General features: G+C 39.2%; 1 protein-coding gene across 4 annotated transcripts in view; it reads right to left on the bottom strand.

Annotated features, from left to right (window-relative positions):
* The window catches only part of slit1a (slit homolog 1a (Drosophila)), a 274,736-nt gene that overhangs the window by 27,554 nt on the left and 225,220 nt on the right, over nt 1-21,962 (bottom strand). For all 4 annotated transcript variants that reach the window (XM_057847549.1, XM_057847552.1, XM_057847551.1 and 1 more), the window contains 3 exons: nt 14,345-14,413; nt 14,185-14,256; nt 14,034-14,105 (listed from right to left, as the gene is read on the bottom strand). In XM_057847549.1, coding sequence (XP_057703532.1) covers nt 14,034-14,105; nt 14,185-14,256; nt 14,345-14,413 — 213 coding nt within the window. The remainder of the gene's footprint in view (nt 1-14,033; nt 14,106-14,184; nt 14,257-14,344; nt 14,414-21,962) is intronic.

Genomic DNA, 21,962 nt, shown 5'->3' with positions numbered 1-21,962 from the left:
GGCAGCAATAAGCAATTGTTGAACACGCTACACATTCGAAAAGATACCAATGACGTCATCACTGCGAGCCCGCAAACCATGGCGCCAACTAACGGTCAAAATATGGACTAAATATTATAAAATATTGCCTTTGATTTAACATTTTATGTGTTTCTAACAACATATTTTAGTACAAGAGAACAATTGTGGTTTATTAGAGCCTACATGTATTTAAATCAGAGGATCACTTTAAAAAAAGTAATTTAAATACTGATTACTCCTCAAAAAAGTAATCTTGTTACTTTACTGATTAGGCTTTGTTATCAATGTACAGTGGTATGAAAAAGTAAGTATGGACTTTGACTTGGCCACTCCAGAATGTGTATGTTGTTCTTCTGAAACCATTCTGAAGTTGATTTACTTCTGTGTTTTGGATCATTGACATGTTGCAGCATCCATCCTCTTTTTAGCTTCAACTGTCTGACAGACAGCATCAGGTTTTCCTGCAAAACATTCTGATAATCTTTTGAATTCATTCTTCCAATAATGAATGCAAGTTGTCCAGGCCCCGAGGGAGCAAAACAAAATCATGATGCTCCCTTCACCATGCTTCACAGTGGGGACGAATTGTTAATGTTGGTGAGCTTTTCCATTATTCTTAAACACATGATGTTGTGTGTTACTCCCAAATAATTCTACCTTGGTTTCATCAGTCCAAGAAATATTTTGCCAGAACTTCTGTGGAGTGTCCAAGTGCCTTTTTGCGAACATTAAACGAGCAACAATGGGGTTTTTTTAGACAGCAGCGGCTTCTTCCGTGTAGTCCTCCCACAAACACCATTCTTGGCCATAGTTTTACATATAGTTGATGTGTGCACAGAGATGTTGAACTGTGCCAGTGATTTCTGTAAGGCTTTAGCAGACACTCTAGGGTCCTTTTTTACCTCTCTGAGTATAACACGCTGAACTCTTGGCATCATCTTTGGTGGACGGCCACTCCTTTGGAGAGAAGCAACAGTGAAAACTTCTTTCCATTTGTAGACAACTTCTCTGACTGTCGATTGATGAACATCCAGACTTTTAGAGAAGAATACAAATCAACAATCCTTGATCTCAGGTCTTATGACAGCTCTTTCGACCGAGTCATGATGCACACAAGACAATGCTTCTCATCAAAACATTTCTTACCAGGTGTATGTTTTATAGTGGGAAGGGCAGCTTGAAACCAGTCATCAGTGATTGGGCATACACCTGACTTAAAATGTTTGGTAAAAAACGTTTTCATTTGCCTTTTAAGTCTTTTTAGGTAGAGGGTTCACTTATTTTCCCCCTTCTGTCATTGTTTGCATGCTATCCTCAATAAAATATGAAAACATACCTTTCTAATATTTTCAATTCAAAATGCTCTTCGTACATGACTACAATATTCTTCATTCTACAAACGTTATGAGGTAATAACAAAATAGTAACGCAAAGACACTAAGGAAACCATCAAATTACCCGTTTTGAAAAATGAATGCGTTAGATTGCTCGTTATTGAAAGAACGTAATCAGATAACAGTAACGATTTACTTAGTAACGTAGTAGTGACAACACTGGTTGCAGCATATTAAAAGTGTATTTCAGGAACTTTAGTCCATAGCTAGGAAGTTTTAGAGGGCTACTCCATGTTTGGAGTTCAGGAATTAAGATCTAAATTTGGTACATATCAACTATGTATTACAGTGGTTCCTCTACATACGGATTTAATTCGTTCCACGACCTTGTTTGTAAATCAAAATGGTCATATGTCGAACAAGATTTTCCCATAAGAATACATTATAATTCCATTAATAATTAATTAATTCCACAGCTCAAAAACCTAGACTAAATCCTTAATAAATACGGCTATTACAAATGACAATTACACAGTGGGTTCTAATGTGCTGTACCTGAATGCACCGCGTGGCTGACATGACGGTGAGATAAAGAGTGCGTTTCTATTTTATTTCCTCTTTTAATGTTGTTGCCGTCAACTGGAGCGGACAGTAGACGTGTTGTGTTGTACAAGTTCTGAAATAAATCGCGCGAAAGCGCCGCGGTTCTCGGTTCGCGGGGATAGGGCCCCTGGCGCGGCCGCCGATCGGGGCAGACTGGGGCTTCTTCCCAGGGCTTTCAGGCTGGCTCCCCACCGCGGCCGGCTGCTGAGAGCCGACCCTCACCTTTACTGCGCCTCCGGGTAAGGGTCAACTTTTTCCCTTCACCACCTGAACTAACCTTCTTGGAACCTGTGTTGATTTCTCTCACAAGAAAATCCCACGTGCACCCGTCTGCGGCGCTGTCATGTCGTCGTATTTCGAGCATGTGGCAAATGGCGAGTCACATTTTATGTCAGATGTTAAAAAGATCGTGTATCGAAGCGAATCTATGTCGAGGTACCACTGTACGTTGTTAAGTTAATATGTATGGTATTGGATGCGGTAGGCTGGAGTGGGTAATAATACACATTGGTGACAGTTTGACTACAGAACATAGTGTCTATTCCCATTGTTGTGGGACAAAAAAAATCATGTCGTTTTTTACTGTAAAACAAATATCTCTCATCTTCTCTCTCAAGAACTGATGTATACCCTTCCAAGTTTGCTGCGGGGTAAACCAGTCGAGGCAGAGCACTCAACACAATGAAAGTGTCTTGAGACAAATTAAATCGGCTGATTGTGAAGGCGCGTGTGCATGCCAGCCAGCAGTATGCCAGCCTGGCAGAGCGCTCAAGGGAGCAGGCAGCCAGGGAGTCTCCGGGACGCAACTTGATCCACTCTTGTAATGACGTTCTCTCTTTGTCTTGTGTGCAGCTGTGCATCGTAGAATCACATCATGCTCATGGCTGGCGCGCACAGACTGGATCACGGGAACAAAATTCCGTACCGTGTTGCTTGTACTTGCACTCACTTAATGAATTTCATTGCACAACTCACTCCAAGAATATGTAAGTTATTTATATAATCTTTTATCCCGTCTTTGTCTGGATTAATGTTAATTCATATCACTTTCTTTTCCCGCTCAACCCAGCATGTGCGCCACACACTGGCGCTGTCTCGGCTCGCCCCCCCACTCATCATCCCCCGCACCTCGTACCCAGCAGGCCAATTAGCAGCTTATTAATAGGCAGCTCAAACCCACAAAACTTCATACACACGTGGAATCTCACTCCGAGCAAAACCGCACAGCACCGAGGCCATATTGGGCCCAGCGTTGCGTTTGAAGCGTTAATGATGCTTCTCGTCTTTACTGCCGTGTTAAAGCTCAAGGTGCGGCTTCATAAAGACGGTGCCACCTCAGGGTACATGACTATAACGCTCTCACGGCTTCCACTTCATGCTTTCAGTGAAGCTCCAAACTTTGAGCTGTCAAATAAGTCTTTTAAGTCGAAACCCATTTATCTTGCTCTGGTTTCGTTGCTTCGCTCAAGAAAGATGTCAAAGTTCTACATTTTATTGTAATCCATAATGATGTCCACATGGGAATGCAAGCATTTGCATGTTGTCAAGTACAGTGCCATCCATAATTATTGGCACCCCTGGTTAAGATGTGTTTTTTAGCTTCTAATATTTTTTTTTAATTCAAATAATATGGGACCTTAATGGAAAAAAAGAGAAAAATCCGACCTTCAATACAAGTGCATTTATTCAGTGGGGAAAAAATCCCACATAAAGAAATAATTATTTGACATCAAATAATGTGTGTCACAATTATTAGCACCCCTGGTGTTAATACTTTGTACAACCCCCTTTTGCCAACAAAACAAGGTCTGGGGACTGAGATGGCCATGAGAGGAGCTTGATTTTGTGTCTGGTGAACCATTTCTGTGTAGATTTGGTCATATGTTTAGGGTCATTGTCTTGCTGAAAGACCCAGTGACGACCCATCCTCAGCTTTCGGGCAGAGGGCAACAGATTTTGATTTAAAATGTCCCGGTATTTCAAAGCATTCATTATGCCATGCACCCTAACAAGGTTCCCAGGGCCTTTAGAAGCGAAACAGCCCCACAGCATCACTGACCCACCCCCATACTTCACAGTGGGTATGAGGTGCTTTTCAGCATGCGCATCTTTCGTGGCACGCCAGACCCACTTAGAGTGTTTGGTTCCAAAAAGCTCAATCTTGGCCTCATCTGATGGTCCCAGGCTTCAACTGGGACCGTGTGCTTTGGGACTGGGCTTCAACACAGTCCCAGTTCAATTAACCATCATTGAATGTTTTTTGGACCCTTATTGCAGGGCATTTGGGGGCCCTAAGCAAAATAATGCAAAGGGGCACATATTTTTGGCCCACCATTTTGTCACAGTGTACTGTGAAACCCATACATGCAATCCAACCCATACGTCCATATTTTGTATATTAATCAGATTTTGTTGCACTGCATACTTCAAACTTCTCACCCCAAATGATTGTCAGTAGTTACAGTAGATAGCACCAAACCTTTTTCTAAAAGTGGAAAGAAAGAATTTAAGGAAGAATTTTTATTTTTTTAAGCTTATAATCAAGTATCAAAACTCACAAAAGTCAAATAAAGCAAACTGTAGTAAACAAAATAGAATAAAAATAAAACTAATGCCAGATTGGGGGCCCCCTAGTGGTCAGGGGCCCTAAGCAGCTGCATAGTCTGCGTATTGGCTGGGCCGGCCCTGCCTTATTGTAAAGTGTAGCACATGTATCCCTTAGCTAAGAAATTATAAATGCTTAAGTTCCCCCCTCTTAACCTTTATTAACCATTACTGAATGCTTTTTGGACCCTTATTGTAAAGTGTAGCATATGTGTCCCTTAACTAAGAAATTATAAATGCATAAGATAACCCCCTTTAACGTTTATTAACCATTACTGAATGCTTTTCGGACCCTTATTGTAAAGTGTAGCACATGTGTCCCTTAACCAAGAAATTATAAATGCTTAAGTTATCTAACCCTAAACCCTAACCCTATATAGGCCTATAAATATTTTTAATTTTACCAAACTATTAGTTACTGTCTGGTTATGCATTAACGAATGCATTAACTGCATCAACTCATGTTAATGAATATATTAACAAATGTTAGATAAGGAATTATATTAATTATTGTAATGTTACTTAAACATTAGTTATTGCCTTAAAAAGGCATTAACTAATGCATTAACTCATGTTAATTAATATATTAATAAATGTTAGATAAGGGATTAAATGAATTATTGTCATTTTACTTAAACATGAGTTACTGTCTAAAAATGCATTAACTAATGTTAATTAAGGGACCCTTATTGTAAAGTGTTACCGAAAAGTGTTTTCTTATCATCAACGGACAAACACAGAAAGGTGAGTTTTGGAAACATTTTGTCAGTGGTTGAAATTTTCCCAAGTCTTTTCAGTACGGACAAAACATCAAAAACCAAAATGTCAGTTTTAAGTAAAGTTGCACTGATACCGATACCAGTATCGGCAGGGGGCGCCGATCCAGCCCGAATTGGTGGTATCGGTATCGACGAGTACCAACATTTAGGGCGCCGATACCATCTACTGGCATCACTTGGACGCAAATATACTGTCCTCCCCACGTGAGCTAACTTCCTAAATCCTGATGCATGACATCTGTATGTCTTTGTCTCAAATTTAACAAACGAAATTAACACCTTCGTCATCAACATTAAGGATGTTCGCTACAACGTATATGCGCTGCTTTTCTAATATGACTTTCACAAACGATTAGCATGCGTAAGCTAACGCCTGCTGTTGTGGCGCCGATTGGATCAGAAATGTTAAGACCGTGGAGACTAAGCAAACTCATGGTTTCATGATGAACAATGAGTGGCAAATTAAGAGCGCCGTACTTCAAACTCGTCCTGTTTATGAAAGTCGATTGTCATATGCTGGTATTGTGCAGTAATGAGCAGAAGTGACTTCTTTGGCCAGAAAACACTCAAGCGGCGCAGCGCGCACACTAGTTATCATCAAATAGCAACCTAGATGTCCTATGTTAGATCCCATGCCAACTCTCGCGCGCACACACTAGATATCATCAAATAGCAACCTAGATGTGCTACATTAGATCCCATGCCATTAGCTGCGTGAGCCCAGAGCGACGCGTAGTCCATATACTACATTGATGAATTAGAAACCGCCATGACTGAATGGAAGTTAAGCAGGCCAGATCAATCCATACCAGTGACTATAGATAATGCTGCAAATACTGTTAATTCAGCACATGTTATAGATGGACTCGGACCACAAATAGGATGTTTTGCTTATATAGTAAATATACTGTAGCTGCTAAGAGAGCTGCAGCAATCAACAGTGTGCCCCACTTTACAAACAGTAAAGATTGTTCTCAGCACTTATATACAAAATTTCTTCAGATCAGTAAGAAGTAAGCACGTAAATATTATGCACTAAAATGCTTGTTTATATGATAGCACTGTTATTTTTGCTTGTTAGCAAAAAATAAATAAATAAATAATAATAACTGGTGTATTTTCTGTTTCAGAGCATTAAATGTATTGAATTGTATCGAAAATCGTACCGAACCGTGACTTAACTGCATCGTTGCGTCCCTTATACGTACGTATATATATATATATATATACATATACATATGTGTATTTTTTTTTTTTTTTTGCAAACAGAGTGGTATCGGAATGGTATCAGTATCGACCAATACTGCACAGCCAGGTATCGGTATCGGGCCCAAAAATTGGTATCTGTGCAACACTAGTTTTAAGCGACCGTATTTTCGAAAATTCCTTTTCAAAATGAATTGCATCTTCTGATAGCATGTTGTGGACTACTAAGACGGAACTCTGAGAGTCGTGTGTGGCTTCCATTGGTGGGGGGCGGTTAGAAATGGCGTCACACAGGCAGTTTTGTAGAAACGGGTCTGGCGCGAGTGAGTAAGAGCAGAAATAACGGATGGCGCTTCATTAGGGATCAAAGCGTAGCTCGTGAGGCGACATCAAGCTAATGACGGCTGAGCGTCGCTCTTGCCGGGCGTTAAAAGGCCTCTCAGGCTTTGTGTGGAGTAATGGTGCTCATTTTTAGTCATATCCCACCATAAAAAGCTAGTAAAAAAAAAAAAGAGCGTGCCTGACGAACACACATGGGAGGCCGATGCATTTGTACCAGGGTGTCATACCTACGGCTGACTGTATGATTTTTTGCGACCGCAATGTATATTAAGAATAGCAAGGGTAAAAGTGTGGGGTTGCAACACCCAGGTTTGCCACAGGTGTGATGCCCATCACAGCTGCTACTGCTACAGTGTATCACAAAAGTGAGTACACCCCACGCATTTCTGCAGATATTTAAGTATATCTTTTCATGGGACAACACTGACAAAATGACACTTTGTCACAATGAAAAGTAGTCTGTGTGCAGCTTATATAGTAGAGTCAATTTATTTTCCCCCTCAAAATAACTCAAAATATAGCCATTAATATCTTTAAACCCCTTGCAACAAAAGTGAGTACACCCCTATGAAAAGAAAACGTAGATCCCTAAATGTCCAAATTAAGTCTTGTCATTTTCACTCCAAAATGTCATGTGACTCGTTACAGGAGTGCTGTCAGCATTGCAGCAGAGATTGAAGAGGTGGGGTGTCAGCCTGTTAGTGCTCAGACTATACGCCGCACTCTACATCAAATTGGTGTGCATGGCTGTCACCCCAGCAGGAAGCCTCTTCTGAAGACGGTACACAAGACAGCCCGCCCGTCTCATCAGACCATAGGACATGGTTCCAGTAATACATGTGCTTTGTTGACATGTCTTCAGCAAACTGTTTGCGGGCTTTCTTGTTTAATTAACGTCTTCAGAAGAGGCTTCTTCCTGAGGTGACAGCCATGCACACCAATTTGATGTAGAGTGCGGCATATGGTCTGAGCCAGGGGTGAAAGTGGCTAGAATTTCTTGCAGGAACTCCCCGACGTGAAGGTCGCCACGGAGCCAGAAATTTTGTTCGCGGTTTTTATTTCTCTATTTTCTTTTTTTTTGGAGGGGGGGGGGGGTGCGGGGCGAACCTCCTAAAACTACTGAAATGCAAAGAAAACTGTTTTGGCACAGTTATTTCTATAAAACATACAAAAACTGATTTTCAATTCAATTTTTTCAATGATTTGCAAATAAAAGTTAACAAAAACAGCAATAACCCCAACCTCCATCTCCTAATTTTTTATTTTCTCTCATTTCCTCACATACTAAATGCCAAATCTAAATTTTAACTACTTAAGAACATAGAATGTATATTAAAATTGAAGTTAATGTAAACATTTACTTTTGCTTTTTTTTTTTTTTTTTTTTTTACTAATAAAGATATAAGTAACATACATTCAGAAAAATACAAATGACTTATATTATGCAGAGTGAAATGGAATATATTTTGAAGATCGCACAAACTCTGACTTTTTTAATTCATAAGGAAATGAATAACTAGCCTAGCATAAATGATCAAATATAAGTCCAAAGTGCACATTGACAGCTAAGATGTTCTGAACTTCCCCATCAGAGCAAGTACAACTAAATATGATAAATAAGCCTCCTCAACTCTTTCCATGCTCTTAAAGATTTGATCCATTTTTGATCCACTTTTTTTGTCGCATCAATTCCAAAAACTTTTTTTGCTGTTGTTGCTTTTCCAGAAAACACACACTAGCTAACTAACTATCTCTGCTGATCACATGTCAGTATGTCAGCCAATTGAACGGATAAATGAGTCCAGGCGTTTTGCTTTGCTGCGTGCATTCGCGTATTGACGTGACTCATCATCGTCAGACTCTGATAACTGCAGCAGATAGGGAAACCTCCATGCCGTCTGTAAAATAAAGAATTCTGTCAGGAGGCTCTGGCTGCACTGATGGAAGTGAAAAATGCTGAGGAGGTCCTTGCAGCCTTCATTTTATCTTGTATGCAGCACTCACAGAAAAAGTTAGGACACCCTTTTTCCATAGACCCCACCACAGCTCCCATAGACATTGCACCACGCCTTCCCTTAGGGGGCTGACCCAGGTAGAACGTTGAGTTGGTTTTCACTATGATAAACTCAAACGCTGCGTTCTCACGTCGGATTTAGGTGGAAATAGGACGAAGGTTTCACTGCATACACTCAGGCAGGAGTGTCTCAAGAGTTATTATGTTGAGGATTCAATGTAATTATTTTATTAAATAGCGCCATGCATGCACTTTGAAACGTGGGAAAAAAAAAAAAAATGGATAAAATTAGTGTAACTTTGGCTTGAAATACGTAAAATGAACGGTAACTGCCCATTTTTTGCTTTTAACCAAGAATCTCGACTGTTTTACGTTCAAATCTATAGAAATTCCGCGATTTAAACATTTATGTACAAGAATTTTCAACTTAAAAAGCTCTTTGTTTCGTGACGGCCGCCATGTTGGATTACACAGTTCCATAACTTTTGCATGAAATTTTTACATAAAATGAACAATAACTGCCCGTTTTTTGCTTTTAAGCAAGAATCTAGACTGTTTTACGTTCATATCTATAGAAATTCCGCGATTTAAGCATTTATCTACAAGAATTTTCAACTTAAAAAGCTCTTTGTTTTGTGAAGGCCGCCATGTTGTATTTTGTATCTCTACACAATAGTGGAATTCAACTGCATTAAGTTGTGTTCATATATGGAAAAATGCAAATTATGCTTTTGTTGAGTAAAATTAAGATGATTCTGCATGCTTTCCAAAAGTATTAAGTTTCTGATGTCAAAATTGAATGATTTACCGGTGTTAGCTTTTGAAAACTGGCCCTAAATTAGAAAAAAAAAGTTGCTATTTTGGGCTAAAACTTATATGACATGTTAAATATTGCAATTGATCCTGAAAATATAGGTGATTATCTTTTCATTTGGTGATTTACGTGCACCTAGCGTACAATTTGAGAATTTTTTAGCCATTTTAAATTTTGTTATACTTGTCTAAAAAATAATCAGGATTTTTTTAGGAAAATACTTTGATTTTTTTTTATGTAAATGTTAATGGAGACTCATATATGCCTAAGGGAGGTGCCTGTTTTGGTTTTAGATCGCTAGCAGCATTGGTTTTGCAAATTTTTGAATTTTAAGTTTTTGAAAATAGGCCCTCTACGGATTGGGCCGAGCCCCGTCAACTGATAGTAAAGTCGATGCTTTGTCAATATACATCCATGGGAGTTGCCACTGTGTCTGGTTTAGGGAGGATATATTTGAGTTGGAGCGTGAGGTATAACGTCCAAATCATGCTTAGCTTTCATCCTTCAAGTGTTGCACACGTTTATATCTAAGTTCTCATTTACTGAGCAGACTGATTCCTCCCACTTAGAGGCCACGCGGTCAGTGAGGGGGCACAATCAAAGGTTTTCAGGCACAGTCAAAGCCATTACGGTTAGCGCGGGTGAGCATTCTTGGGTAATCAGTGTCATGGTGATTGTGCACAGTGGCCCCATCAAGGTGTGGGCTGCGGATGCCAAACGCCTAGGCTACTACTTCCATGGAGAAAAATGGGTCAGAGGTTGTGTTTGTGTGCCAGTATTCATAGGCTGCCATAACTGTTTAGACGGCCCAGTCCTCTGGAGTTTATCAAAGATTCTCAACATCTGCTGGCCTCCTCTGCCTCAAATATTCTTTTGAACGACACATTTAGGCTGATTGCAGAACTTCTGAAAATAACTTTGGCTCTTTTTTTTCCTACCGGTACATGTTTTCTCTTTTTCTTCCTTTTTTGCAGCCTAATAGTGTCTCGAAAAATGCTTTATAAAACAGGTTTGTACTACAGCTCATTCAATACAGATTGAATGTATATTCCGTCCATCCAGCCATTTTGCATCCTCACTAAGGGCGCCTAAGTAAGATTAACGTTACTGTACCTAGCTAACGTAATGTTAGCCCTGTGAAGGGCTAGGTTTCTATTAATCATGACTACGGTCGATGCGTTCCTTTCATGCAGGCTTTATTTAATCTGTGAAAAAAAAACAGTGCTGTAGAGTGATGCGGGTGTAAAATAAAACATAATACAGATAACTGAGATGTTGTTAATTTGAGCTCAGTAGTCATTAATTGATAAAACAAGTAGCACTGGTGCCTAATGTGCAGGTATACAATGGGTATCAAATTTATTTTGAACATTGCAAAAACTAAATCCTATCAGAATTTATAATTTAGAACTTAAAAATTAAATAGAACTTAAAAATAGCTTGACACAAATGGAAATTCAATTGAAACGTGGGAAAAACACCTAACTTTTACGTGATGTGTGTTATTAAGCATAATAATATTTTTAGGTAAAAAATAAGATTTCTTTTTATAAGTGCTAGAAGTTTTTGGAGTGAAAGCAGTGATTTTTTTTTTTTTGTAGTCACATCTGAGATGCAATTGTTGACTGTTTTCAACAATGTACATTGAAAATAAAGACATTGATTGTCTAAAAATGGTTCAATATTAGGGGAAATGTCTTGTTTTCTCATGTATAGTTACTGTATAATTGCTTTTTACCAGAAAAAAAAAAAAAAATTTTTATCTGATTACTCGAATAATCGATAGAATTTTCAGTCGAATACTCGATTACTAAAATATTCGATAGATGCAGCCCTATAATGTAGCAAGAATAGCAAGTTGCCGCTCGGCCGGCGGCGGGGACGCTCCCTCCCGACTCAATGCCAAGCGAACTGGAGTACTGTATATTAAAAAATACACCGGGGAAAATTCAACCACGAAAAAGAGCCACATGTTGCAAGTCACAAAGGCGTGCGATTGCCCTCACTTTGGGATGGCGTGGCTCAGTGGTAGAGTAGTTGTCCCCAAACCCAGAGGTTGTGGGTTCGATTCTCTGCCCTGATGAACTCGCCTAAGTATCCTTGAGCAAGATACTGAACCCCACGTTGCTCCTGGTGCTGCATCACCAGTAGGTAGATGGCAATGTAGTGTAAAGCGCTTTGAGCGCCTTGAAAGGTGGAAAAGCGCTATACAAGTATAACACCATTTACCAACACCACTTTTTTGACTGTCAAATTGTCACCACTTCCTGTCGAGCGAGACTCACGAAACGGCCGCCCTAAGAGGCTCCGCCTGTCTATGCCACTGTCACTCTCACACGGTACGTTCAACAACAGCACGCAAAACACAACCGCCAAAATACAACTCACTTTTGTGTATGAAATTCAACTGCTTAGCGCAGCACAACAACATTTGGCCATGGCTAATTGTCTGTCATCTTGCCATTGTTGATTTTGAATAGCGTGCGCGCTGCACTTTCGCTTCCAAGGATGACCTGTATGTACCGTCAAAGCCTGGAGGGTCACAGCTCCACGCTGTGACGCTGCACATAAAGTAGCAAAAGTGGACCCTGCTCTTGTTGCATTTACAAGCGAAGAAGGGTGCGCTTAAAGCGGACCAAGACCTGTGATTTTTGAGCGGACCAGAGTTCTTTTGGTTGGTCTGAACTAGGGTTCGGATAGGCGTTCACATTTACAAAACGAAGCGGACTATCTGAGAAAATGAACTCTGATCTGTTTAAAACCGACCAAACAGTGCTAGTGTGAAAGGCAAACCACAACCTTGATAAGTCATTAGGAGTAATGGGACAATTAAAGATACACATTCACAATCTCATTGAGAGCAAAAAGAACCCAAATTCAATGTGTGTCCATTCCACAATTATACATTTAGAAAAACTATTATTAATAGTAGTAATATTTCCATCATTATCATATAAATCTTTTAACAAGCAGTACAAAAAATGCATTTTTAATTCTACATGGCAATTCTAACAAGAATCAGTCATTTTGATTATGCCTGTTAAACTTGATGGTAAATGTTAATGGTCAAAGCAGGAAGAGGAAATATTCAAATATATTTCTCGTATTCTTTTAACACCACAAACATAGCTCAATCTTATTTAACTTTTAAATATAACACATTTTAAGTTAATGTTATAGAACTGTTTGCTCACCAACATTCATGAGGATAAAAATTTTAAAACTTTGATTTGAAGTGCATTTGAACGGAAGCATTAGTTCATTCTTAAATTTTCTTGTATTTAAGCACACTATTAATGTTCTTCGTAGTGTTAGCTAATGATTAATTAATGGATTAACACGAGTAATTCGACTACAAAAAAGCTTCGAATCAAATTTTGCTGCTTCGAGTATTCGTTTAATTAGAGTGGCGATGTAATGGTTTGTTTTGAAAGTGTTTGCATTTAGTTTTATTCATTTGGGCGGATAGTTCGTTTTCATATTTTCTTGTATTTAAGCACACTATTAATGTCCTTCATAGTGCTAGCTAATTATTAATTCATGGATTAATTTGAGTAATTCGACTACAAAAAAGCTTCGAATCAAATTTTGCTGCTTTGAGTATTCGTTTAATTACAGTGGCATTGTGATGGTTTGTTTTGAAAGTGTTTGCATTTAGTTTTATTCATTTGGGTGAATACACTGCTATCTAGTGGCAACAGTGAATATGATATAACTTATTAAAATGGCTGAATCCAGCTGCTCCCTGTTAAGACCAACATAAGGTAAGTTTTTGTTTGAGCTAATGTTTTTTATGCATTTGTAATTTAGTTTTATGTACATTTGGCCATTTTATGGAGGGAGAAATATGTTTGAATGATGTTTGTTAAGAGCATTGTAAAAAAATTTTTTTTAGCATTTTATAGCATTTAAGCTAGTGGAATTTTGCTATCCAAGTTAGCCAGTTGTTCTTTTGTTGTACTTATTTTTTAATACAGTTTGAGGCATTTTAATTTCTTTTTAAATGAAAGTGCAATTCTGCATAGTTTAAAGAAACACTCGGGAATTTTATTTTGTATTCGCATTTAATTATTTCAACTAACTAGTCGATAGATTAATCGACTACTAAAATAATCGATAGCTGCAGACCTAGTATTACCCTTTCATCCATTAAGAGTAGTGCATACACATTGTACACCTCGGAATAAAACCTCTTCCTTGTGTGATGACCAATTAGGCCTTCCACTCTATAATAAATATTTTTTTAGTTATAGTGCTTTTGAGGTAGTTATTGGTGTAAAAGGTTCTCAACTAAAGGGTCACAAATTGGAACTTACAGTAGCCGGAGTGAATGCAGTCCACTGAAGGCCAATTTGGGTATGCACCGCAAGGAATTATAGCTTAGGATTCTGCAATATAAAACAAAATGCCAGTGCATTAATTCCACATTACTGAAAAATTAATGGACGCCGAGTTTGAGGCACTCACAACGTGGTGAGCTGGCTCATGTTGGCAAACGACGAGTTGGTCAGAGAGTTGATCTTGTTGTTACTCAAATCCCTAAAAAAAATATAACAAAAATTAAACAGAATCAAACATTTTTATTATTCTGTGGTTCTTTGAGTTAGGACCAAAAAAGAAGACTTACACCAGCTGAAGGAATTTAAAAGATGAAAGTTCTTTTGGTAGCACGCTGAACTGGTTACCATCCAGATACCTGAAGGGGGAAAAAAATCATTCCAAGTTTTGTATAGGACATAATTTAATGCCACTTGTACTAAAGAGAGAAATAATCCTGTCCGTTGTCCACTATCACTATTATTCCTTGGCGGTCAAAGCTATATTTCCGTCAAGTTCCGAAGAAATATGCTGCTTTCGTTGGAACGCCAGAGTCTGTGCAGCTGCTCAAGAGGCATTAGTGTTTAAAGAAAAGGCTTGCAACAGAGCTTTGTCGAGTTGTTGTTTACACTGTTTTTAAGTGTGCAAATCCAATCATACACATACGAATTTTGGTGTATTGCCTAATTGCTACATGTGAAGTGCGTATTTGCAAAGTGCCTTGAGATGAGCATCGTATTTGAATGAATACAGGCCAGACACTAACGTGCTCGACTTCTTGAGAGAGACACACACATACCCCTTTGTGTATGTGTACTGTTTTGCAGCCCACCACTGTTGTCATAATGCCTGCGAGGATGCAGACTCTGCCAATGCAAAGTGCTAGCAGAGGGCTATCACCCTGACAAACGGGCTGAGAAGAGCTGCGGGGGCCTTTCTCCTGCTTTTTGTATTCAAGAGTTGGTGGGCTGAAGGGGGGTGCACCGGTTAGTTAGGGGCTATGGACTGTGGGGTAATGATAGGTAATGATGGTGCGCAGGACACTTTAGATAATGATGGTGTTGCGAATGCTCCAGATGACTACATGAAAGGCCAGAACTGAGAGGCCCACCTGGTCACACCTGCTGGGACAATGACAGGCCTCAAGGCTTGCGCTGCTTGTGTGAGTGTGTGTTTGTCTGCCTATGTGTGAACCACTCGCAGCAGTATTGGAAAGTTCCATTCCCTCCCCTTTCCATTGAAAAGTGCTCATTAAAATGTCCTCTTGCTCCTCTATGTTCACGGACAGGCTTTTGGCCCGGACACAAGTATGCACACGCACGCACACGCATGGCATCACACATACACACACAGTTGATCCTTGGACACAAGCGAGAGAGTGACATCAGTGTGAGCCCCGAGGGCTGCGAGGAAGCACATAAGGAGAAGAATGTCTGCAAGAACAAATAAAGGGCTTCTTGGAGACTTCTCCTCCAAGCTCTCTTCTCCAAAAACGATAGGCTGTGTTTACTTTGCCTCTGCTGTTTGTCACACTCCATGCCCGAGTGTTTGGGAATCTCCAGCTATCAATGCATCACTGTAGTGTTAGGGTTGAAATGCAGTGTGTCCCAGCTGACTTGGGGCGAGAGGTAGGAGTACACCCTCAAGTGGTTGCGTGCCAATCACAATGCTCATATATCTAAACAAAACCTGTCAGATTTCTGTTTATACTCAAATTTAGAGAATAAACCTACTGTTTTTTTTAATTTACTATATTTTCCGCACTATAAGGCGCATCGGAGTACAGTGTTATGAAAAAGTATCTGAACCTTTTGGAATGTCTCACATTTCTCCATAAAATCACCTTCAAATGTGATCTGATCTTTTTCAAAATCAGACAGATGAACGTAAAGTTTCTGCTGTAACTAAAACCACCCAAACAGTTATAGGTTCTGGTGCACGATAATTATTGGTCCAATAATAGGAATTATGACGTCATCCCAATAAATCCAATAACATAATTAATAGGATCGATAATACAATATAGGGATGTCCCGATCCAGGTTTTTGCACTTCCGATCCGATACCGATATTCTTTTGCACTTCCGATCCAATACTGGCCGATACCGATACCGGCCTATCTGAGCATGTATGAAAGTTTAAAGTTATTTAGCGTCCTTACTTAGTTGTCAGACTCATGTTGAAAAGCGTTTTAGTACTCTTGATAACAACTAGCCAGCTGAATTAGGTGAGTTTGAATAACACACAATGATGGGTAACAAGAAACTGACCTGTTTATTCAGTATCAAACACAAAACATTATAAATAACAAACAGAAATGGCATAGTCAGTCAGTAAAACGTGCAAATAATATTGTAAACTGTCAGTGGAAAATCCCACAAACCTCCCAAGCTGTTAGATGCTTTTAATGTTTCGTGCATTAGTTACAATAATTGTATAAAAAGCCTCTCAGGTTTAAATAAACGACTATTTCAGTATCAAGTTAACATTTTAAAACGGTAAATAAAATACTCAAGTCCCCATTCTGTATCAGCAGCTTTAAACTACATTCAATTCATTTTGCGAATCAACTGTTAAAGTTGTTAAAATTGCTCCCGTTATTCCATAATTTCCCTTCTGTCTACTTTTAACATGTGAAAGTTTCAAAACTGTTTTGAAGATAGATTCAAGTCAAGATTTTGCCTATTTAGGAGTATTTTAGATAAAAAGTTAATTACGTTCGCTTGAAAGGTTCACTACAACAGCCTACGAGGGAAGTCTCCTGCTTTAAGATGGCGACTGTTTACTAACGCACGTAGTTTTTAATGCACGTGTTGCTAACGGTGTCGAGTCTGTCAATTTGCATCTAGTTCTATATACATATGATATCTATTAGACAAGCATGATGGACGGCATTGCGTCACGAAGACCGCGCTGTGTATTAGTTCCGCTTTACTTGACATATTTCAATAATCGGAATTTGGATGTTTGTGAATTGTTCTCGAATTTTCCACGGCCGAATCGCTGAAGGATGTAATGACGTCTGGGCATGTTGTACCGTGGTTCTAATGCTGCGTTCCAGAAAAGTGGGATGTCGGACTTTTCCGACCTCCGACTAGGAAAATATCATTGGAATGCCACTCGAACTGGGAGGTCCAAGTCGCGAAGTCGGAGAAAAAATAACTACCCCGACTTCCAAGTTGTTTCAATCTGGGATATCTGCGAGTGGGATAAATCAGACTTCCCACTTCTCTGGAATGCAGCATAAAAGTGTTGGATGATGCGTCTTTACTCACGAGAGATAATGGTTTGTCATCCAGAATGAATTCTTCGGCAATGACTCTTGTTATTCCCTGGGCTTTGGGACTGTCGCGAGGCAGTTTGTCACGCATAGCAAAAGTTTCTGCCAGTGTTAGTTGCGTTGGTTCTATTAAAACTTCTTACAGCTTTACCACCACGCTTGACTTTATTGTGGCATATGTTGGACTCTGCCTCTTCGTCTTTGTCGTCCTTTAAGGTGAAATGGTCCCACACAGCTGACATTTTTACCGATAAAGTCTCTCGGTAAATTGGGAGACGGTAATGTAGTGTGTTGAAGGAGTGCCGTAAAATGCGGACCGGATTTTAGGGAAACCGAAGCAAAAACTGGAATGGATTATGTATATCGGTGCACTGGAAAAACCGGACCGGATTTTCAAAAAAACTGGATCGCAAGTTCGGATCGGAATTTTTCCGTGTCGGCCGATCCGATACCGATCCGCATTTTTTTGCCCACATCGGCGTCCGATCCGATCCATATATCGGATCAGGACATCTCTAATACAATATGAACTGTCCTCGCTGGCTGGGAAATCAGTTGACCATTTACGGGGCATTGCTGCCACCTGCCGGTCAGAATAATTCGCTGCATCTATCATTTGGCCCACATACTCATTCACTTTACACAGTGCTGTGTCTAGCATTAGCATTGACAATCGTGAATGCTTTCTGTTACTTACGTTTCCGCCTCGGAAATATATGTCTGTAAGTATTTATGTTTACTATAACATATGGGTGTGCAATATATGTTTACTTCGGTGGTGAAGGATCATATGTACAGAACTTCATAAGTTGTTGTGTTATAGAAGCCAGCCAATGCTTAAGGCTAGTAGCTCAAGCTAGTGTGCTATGCTATATATACATATAATAGTTGTCGTGTAATGTTAGTCCTGTCAGCATGCTTGGAAGGATTTTATAAGATGCAGAGAATAAACCTCATACTTTATTGAATATGGGTTCACTTACTGCCGTTTATATTGATTATTATAAGGCAAGCCATTAATCCTTTTTGTTCTAACATATTTTTTTGTTATGAGGAATGAGTGATAAACCTTACTATATAATGTTTACAGTGTTAGTTTTAAGTTAGTAAGTTTTTGAGAGGCCTTTTGGTTATTGATAGGCTTGCTGTCCTAACCTGTCTCCCAGGTTAAGAAAGTTGTTTCATGGACCAAGACCACAACAGTCTCCTGTAGCACCAAATATTTTTATCTGATGACAAAGCACAATACCTGTTGGGTTTATGTTTTAGTTCAGTGCTCATTGTTCAGGAAACACATCTTCAATTATATTGACTAATTGATTGTGATTGACTCAAATTATATTTATTTGAAAAAATAAATATTGGAACTCCATTTGAAGTCAAGACTGTTCTTGTCTTTGTTTTGTTCATTATAATAATGTTTATGTCATTATGAAAATTCTGGTGAGATCAAAGACAAATCTATGTTGAATCCACCATTATTATTTTTTTAAACCTCCAGGTGTTCAAAAACCCGGGTGAATATATATTTTAAAAATTATATATTTATTATAGGTTATCGATATCGGTATTGGCTTTGAGGAGCAGGAAGTTATCGATATCGGTATTGGTTTAAAAAAATGGATATCGTGCACCCCTATTTATAGGTTTTCATATTTTAATGAGGATAGCATGCAAACAATGACAGCAGGGGGAAAAGTAAGTAAGTGAACAAACAACCAAATAATTTAAATCAGGTGTGTGCCCAATCACTAATGAGTGAGAAAAAAAAAGATTCGAATTCAATTTTGCTGCTTCGAGTATTCGCTTAATTTAAGGGTTGTTGTAATGGTTTGTTTTGAAAGTGTTTGCATTTAGTTTTCTTGATTTGGGTGGATACACTGCCCTCTAGTCTGCCTCATTTCACATGGCTGAATCCAGCTGCTCCCTGTTAAGAGCAACATAAGTAAGTAACATAAGTTTTTGTTTGAGCTAATGTTTTTTTTTTTTTTTTTAATGCATTCGTAATTTAGTTTAAAAGTATATTTAGCCAATTTTGGGGGGAATGTGTGTCTGAACCATCTGTGAACAGTAATTGTTGAAAAAAAAAACTTTAGTATTTTATAGCATTTAAGCTAGCGGACTTTTGATATGCAAGTTATCCAAATGTTCTTTTGTTGTACATAGATTCTTATTTATTTATTTATTTTTATACCATTTGGGGGTCAGCTCAGGTATTTTAATTTTTTTCTGTTCCTTATCCGATTACTCGGTTATTCGAGCTAACTAGTTCATCGATTAATCGACTACTAAAATAATTGATAGCTGCAGCCCTAGTTTAAAGCTGCCCTGCCCACTATAAAACACACACCTAGTAGGAATTGTCTTGATGAAAAGCATTGTCTGATGTGCATCATGGCTTGGTTAGAAGAGTTGTCTGAAGACCTGCGTACAAGGATTGTTGAATTGTATAAAGCTGGGAAAGGATAAAAGACCATCTCTAAAAATCTCAATGTTCATCAATCGACAATCAGAGAAGTTGTCTACAAATGGAGAGAGTTTGAAACTGTTGCTTCTCTCCCAAGGAGTGGTCGTCCACCAAAGAGGAAACCAAGAGTTCAGCGCAGAATACTCAGAGAGGTAAAAAAAGAACCCTAGAGTGTCAGCTAAAGACTTACAGAAATCACTGCCACAGTCCAATATCTCTGTGCACACATCAGCGAAATGTAAAACTGTGGCCTCGAATGGTGTTCATGGGAGGACTCCACCGAGGAACCCACTGCTGTCTAAAAAAAACATTATTGCTCGTTTAATGTTTGCAAAAAGGTACGTGGACACTCCACATAAGTTTTGGCAAAATATTTTGTAAACAGATGAATCCAAAGTTGCATTTTTTGGGAGTAACACACAGCGTCATGTGTGGAGGAAAAATGTAACAGCCCACCAACATCAACACCTCAACCCCACCGTCAAGCATGGATTAGGGAGCATCATGATTTGGGGCTGTTTTGTTGCCTAGGGCCTGGACAACTTGCAATCATTAATGGAAGAATGAATTCAAAAGTTTATCAGGATGTTTTGCAGGAAAACCTGAGGCCATCTGTCAGAGAGTTGAAGCTAAAAAGAGGATGGATGCTGCAACAAGACAATGATCCAAAACACAGAAGTAAATCAATTACATAATGGTTTCAGAAGAACAAAATATACGTTCTGGAGTGGTCAAGTCAAAGTCCAGACTTGAACTCCATTTAGAGGCTGTAGCATGACCTAAAGACAGCAATTCATGCCAGACATCCCAGGAATCTGACTGAACTACAGCAGTTTTGTAAAGAAGAATGGGCGAAGATTAGTCCTGATCAATGTGCCAGTACAAATATGCAGCTACAGGAAGCGTGTGGTTGAAGTTATTGCTGCCAAAAGGGGGGGGGCCACAAAATATTAAATGTGTTGCTTCACTTACCCCCCGTCACTGATTGCATTTTATTCTCATTAAAATACGAAAACCTATAAATATTTGCGTGGTTTAAGTTAAAGCAGACGCTGTTTTTTCATCCGTGTGATTTTGACAAAGATCAGATCACATTTGATGGTGATTTTATGCAGAAATGTGAGAAATTCCAACAGGTTCAGATACTTTTTCATACCACTGTATAGACCCTACCCACGTGATGTCACAACTCCGCTCTCCTGAATGGTACCGCCCAATTGTCCGTCAAAACATAGTGTTAACCTGTTACGGCTACGTACATTCCTCCTATTTACGGCGTGTTTTTCTGCTCCTTAACATTAATAATCAAAATGGTGAAGGCGTGTGTGGCTGTTGGTTGCACTAACAGAGAAGATGGAAGGAGAGACTTGAAGTTTTACCGTATTCCGAGGGATCCAAAGAGGAGAGAGAAATGGACGGCTGCAATTCGACGTGAAAACTGGGCACCAAAAAATCACCACAGACTATGTAGTAGTCATTTTATATCCGGTAAGATGCATTTAAGATATACTTAGAGGGTTTTGGGCTGACAAATAACCACAATTAAGATCATTGCTAGGCTAATCGCCGACAACATACATGTATGTATGTAGTGAGAGTGCTATCGCTAAACCATATAAACATTAAAAGCCTTAACACCATTGACAAACGACATGAAATACATTAGACTTGACAGTGGATGTTAGGAATAACAAAAGATTTTGAATTGAAAATTTCGTAACTCACCTTTCCAAGCACAAGATAGATTCCTGCCGAATTTTCGTGGACGAGGACCTGTTTCACCCAACCAGCAACGAAGTATTTATAAGCCTCCAAGCTCTTGAAGTTTTTCAAATTTTCGTGAGAATAGGCTGCTTTTTGTGGACAAGATAATTGTAAATATCAGCGTAGCAGATGTCAGGCAGACAGGGCGAAGACAGTGGGTTGAAAAACATCGATTTGGGCATCAAATATGGATCTGGCGACTGTATAGAACGAAGCTTTTCCACTTAACGCCTTTTATGCAACACATCCAGTGAGTTTACGGCATCAGAAAGCACCGGGTCTTCCATGAAATGCATTTTAAATTCCTCGATCAATTGAAACCAATGCTAATACAGAGACAAAATGACGGACAAGTGGGCGGAACCATACAGCGAGCACGTGGTTTTGTGACGTCGGTGGGTAGGGTCTATAAGGCGC

Source organism: Corythoichthys intestinalis, chromosome 10, assembly GCF_030265065.1.
Source record: "Corythoichthys intestinalis isolate RoL2023-P3 chromosome 10, ASM3026506v1, whole genome shotgun sequence".
NCBI classification, from domain to species: Eukaryota; Metazoa; Chordata; class Actinopteri; order Syngnathiformes; family Syngnathidae; genus Corythoichthys; species Corythoichthys intestinalis.
The sequence above is the reverse complement of the archived record's forward strand: the minus strand, read 5'-3'. Positions and strand labels throughout refer to the sequence as shown.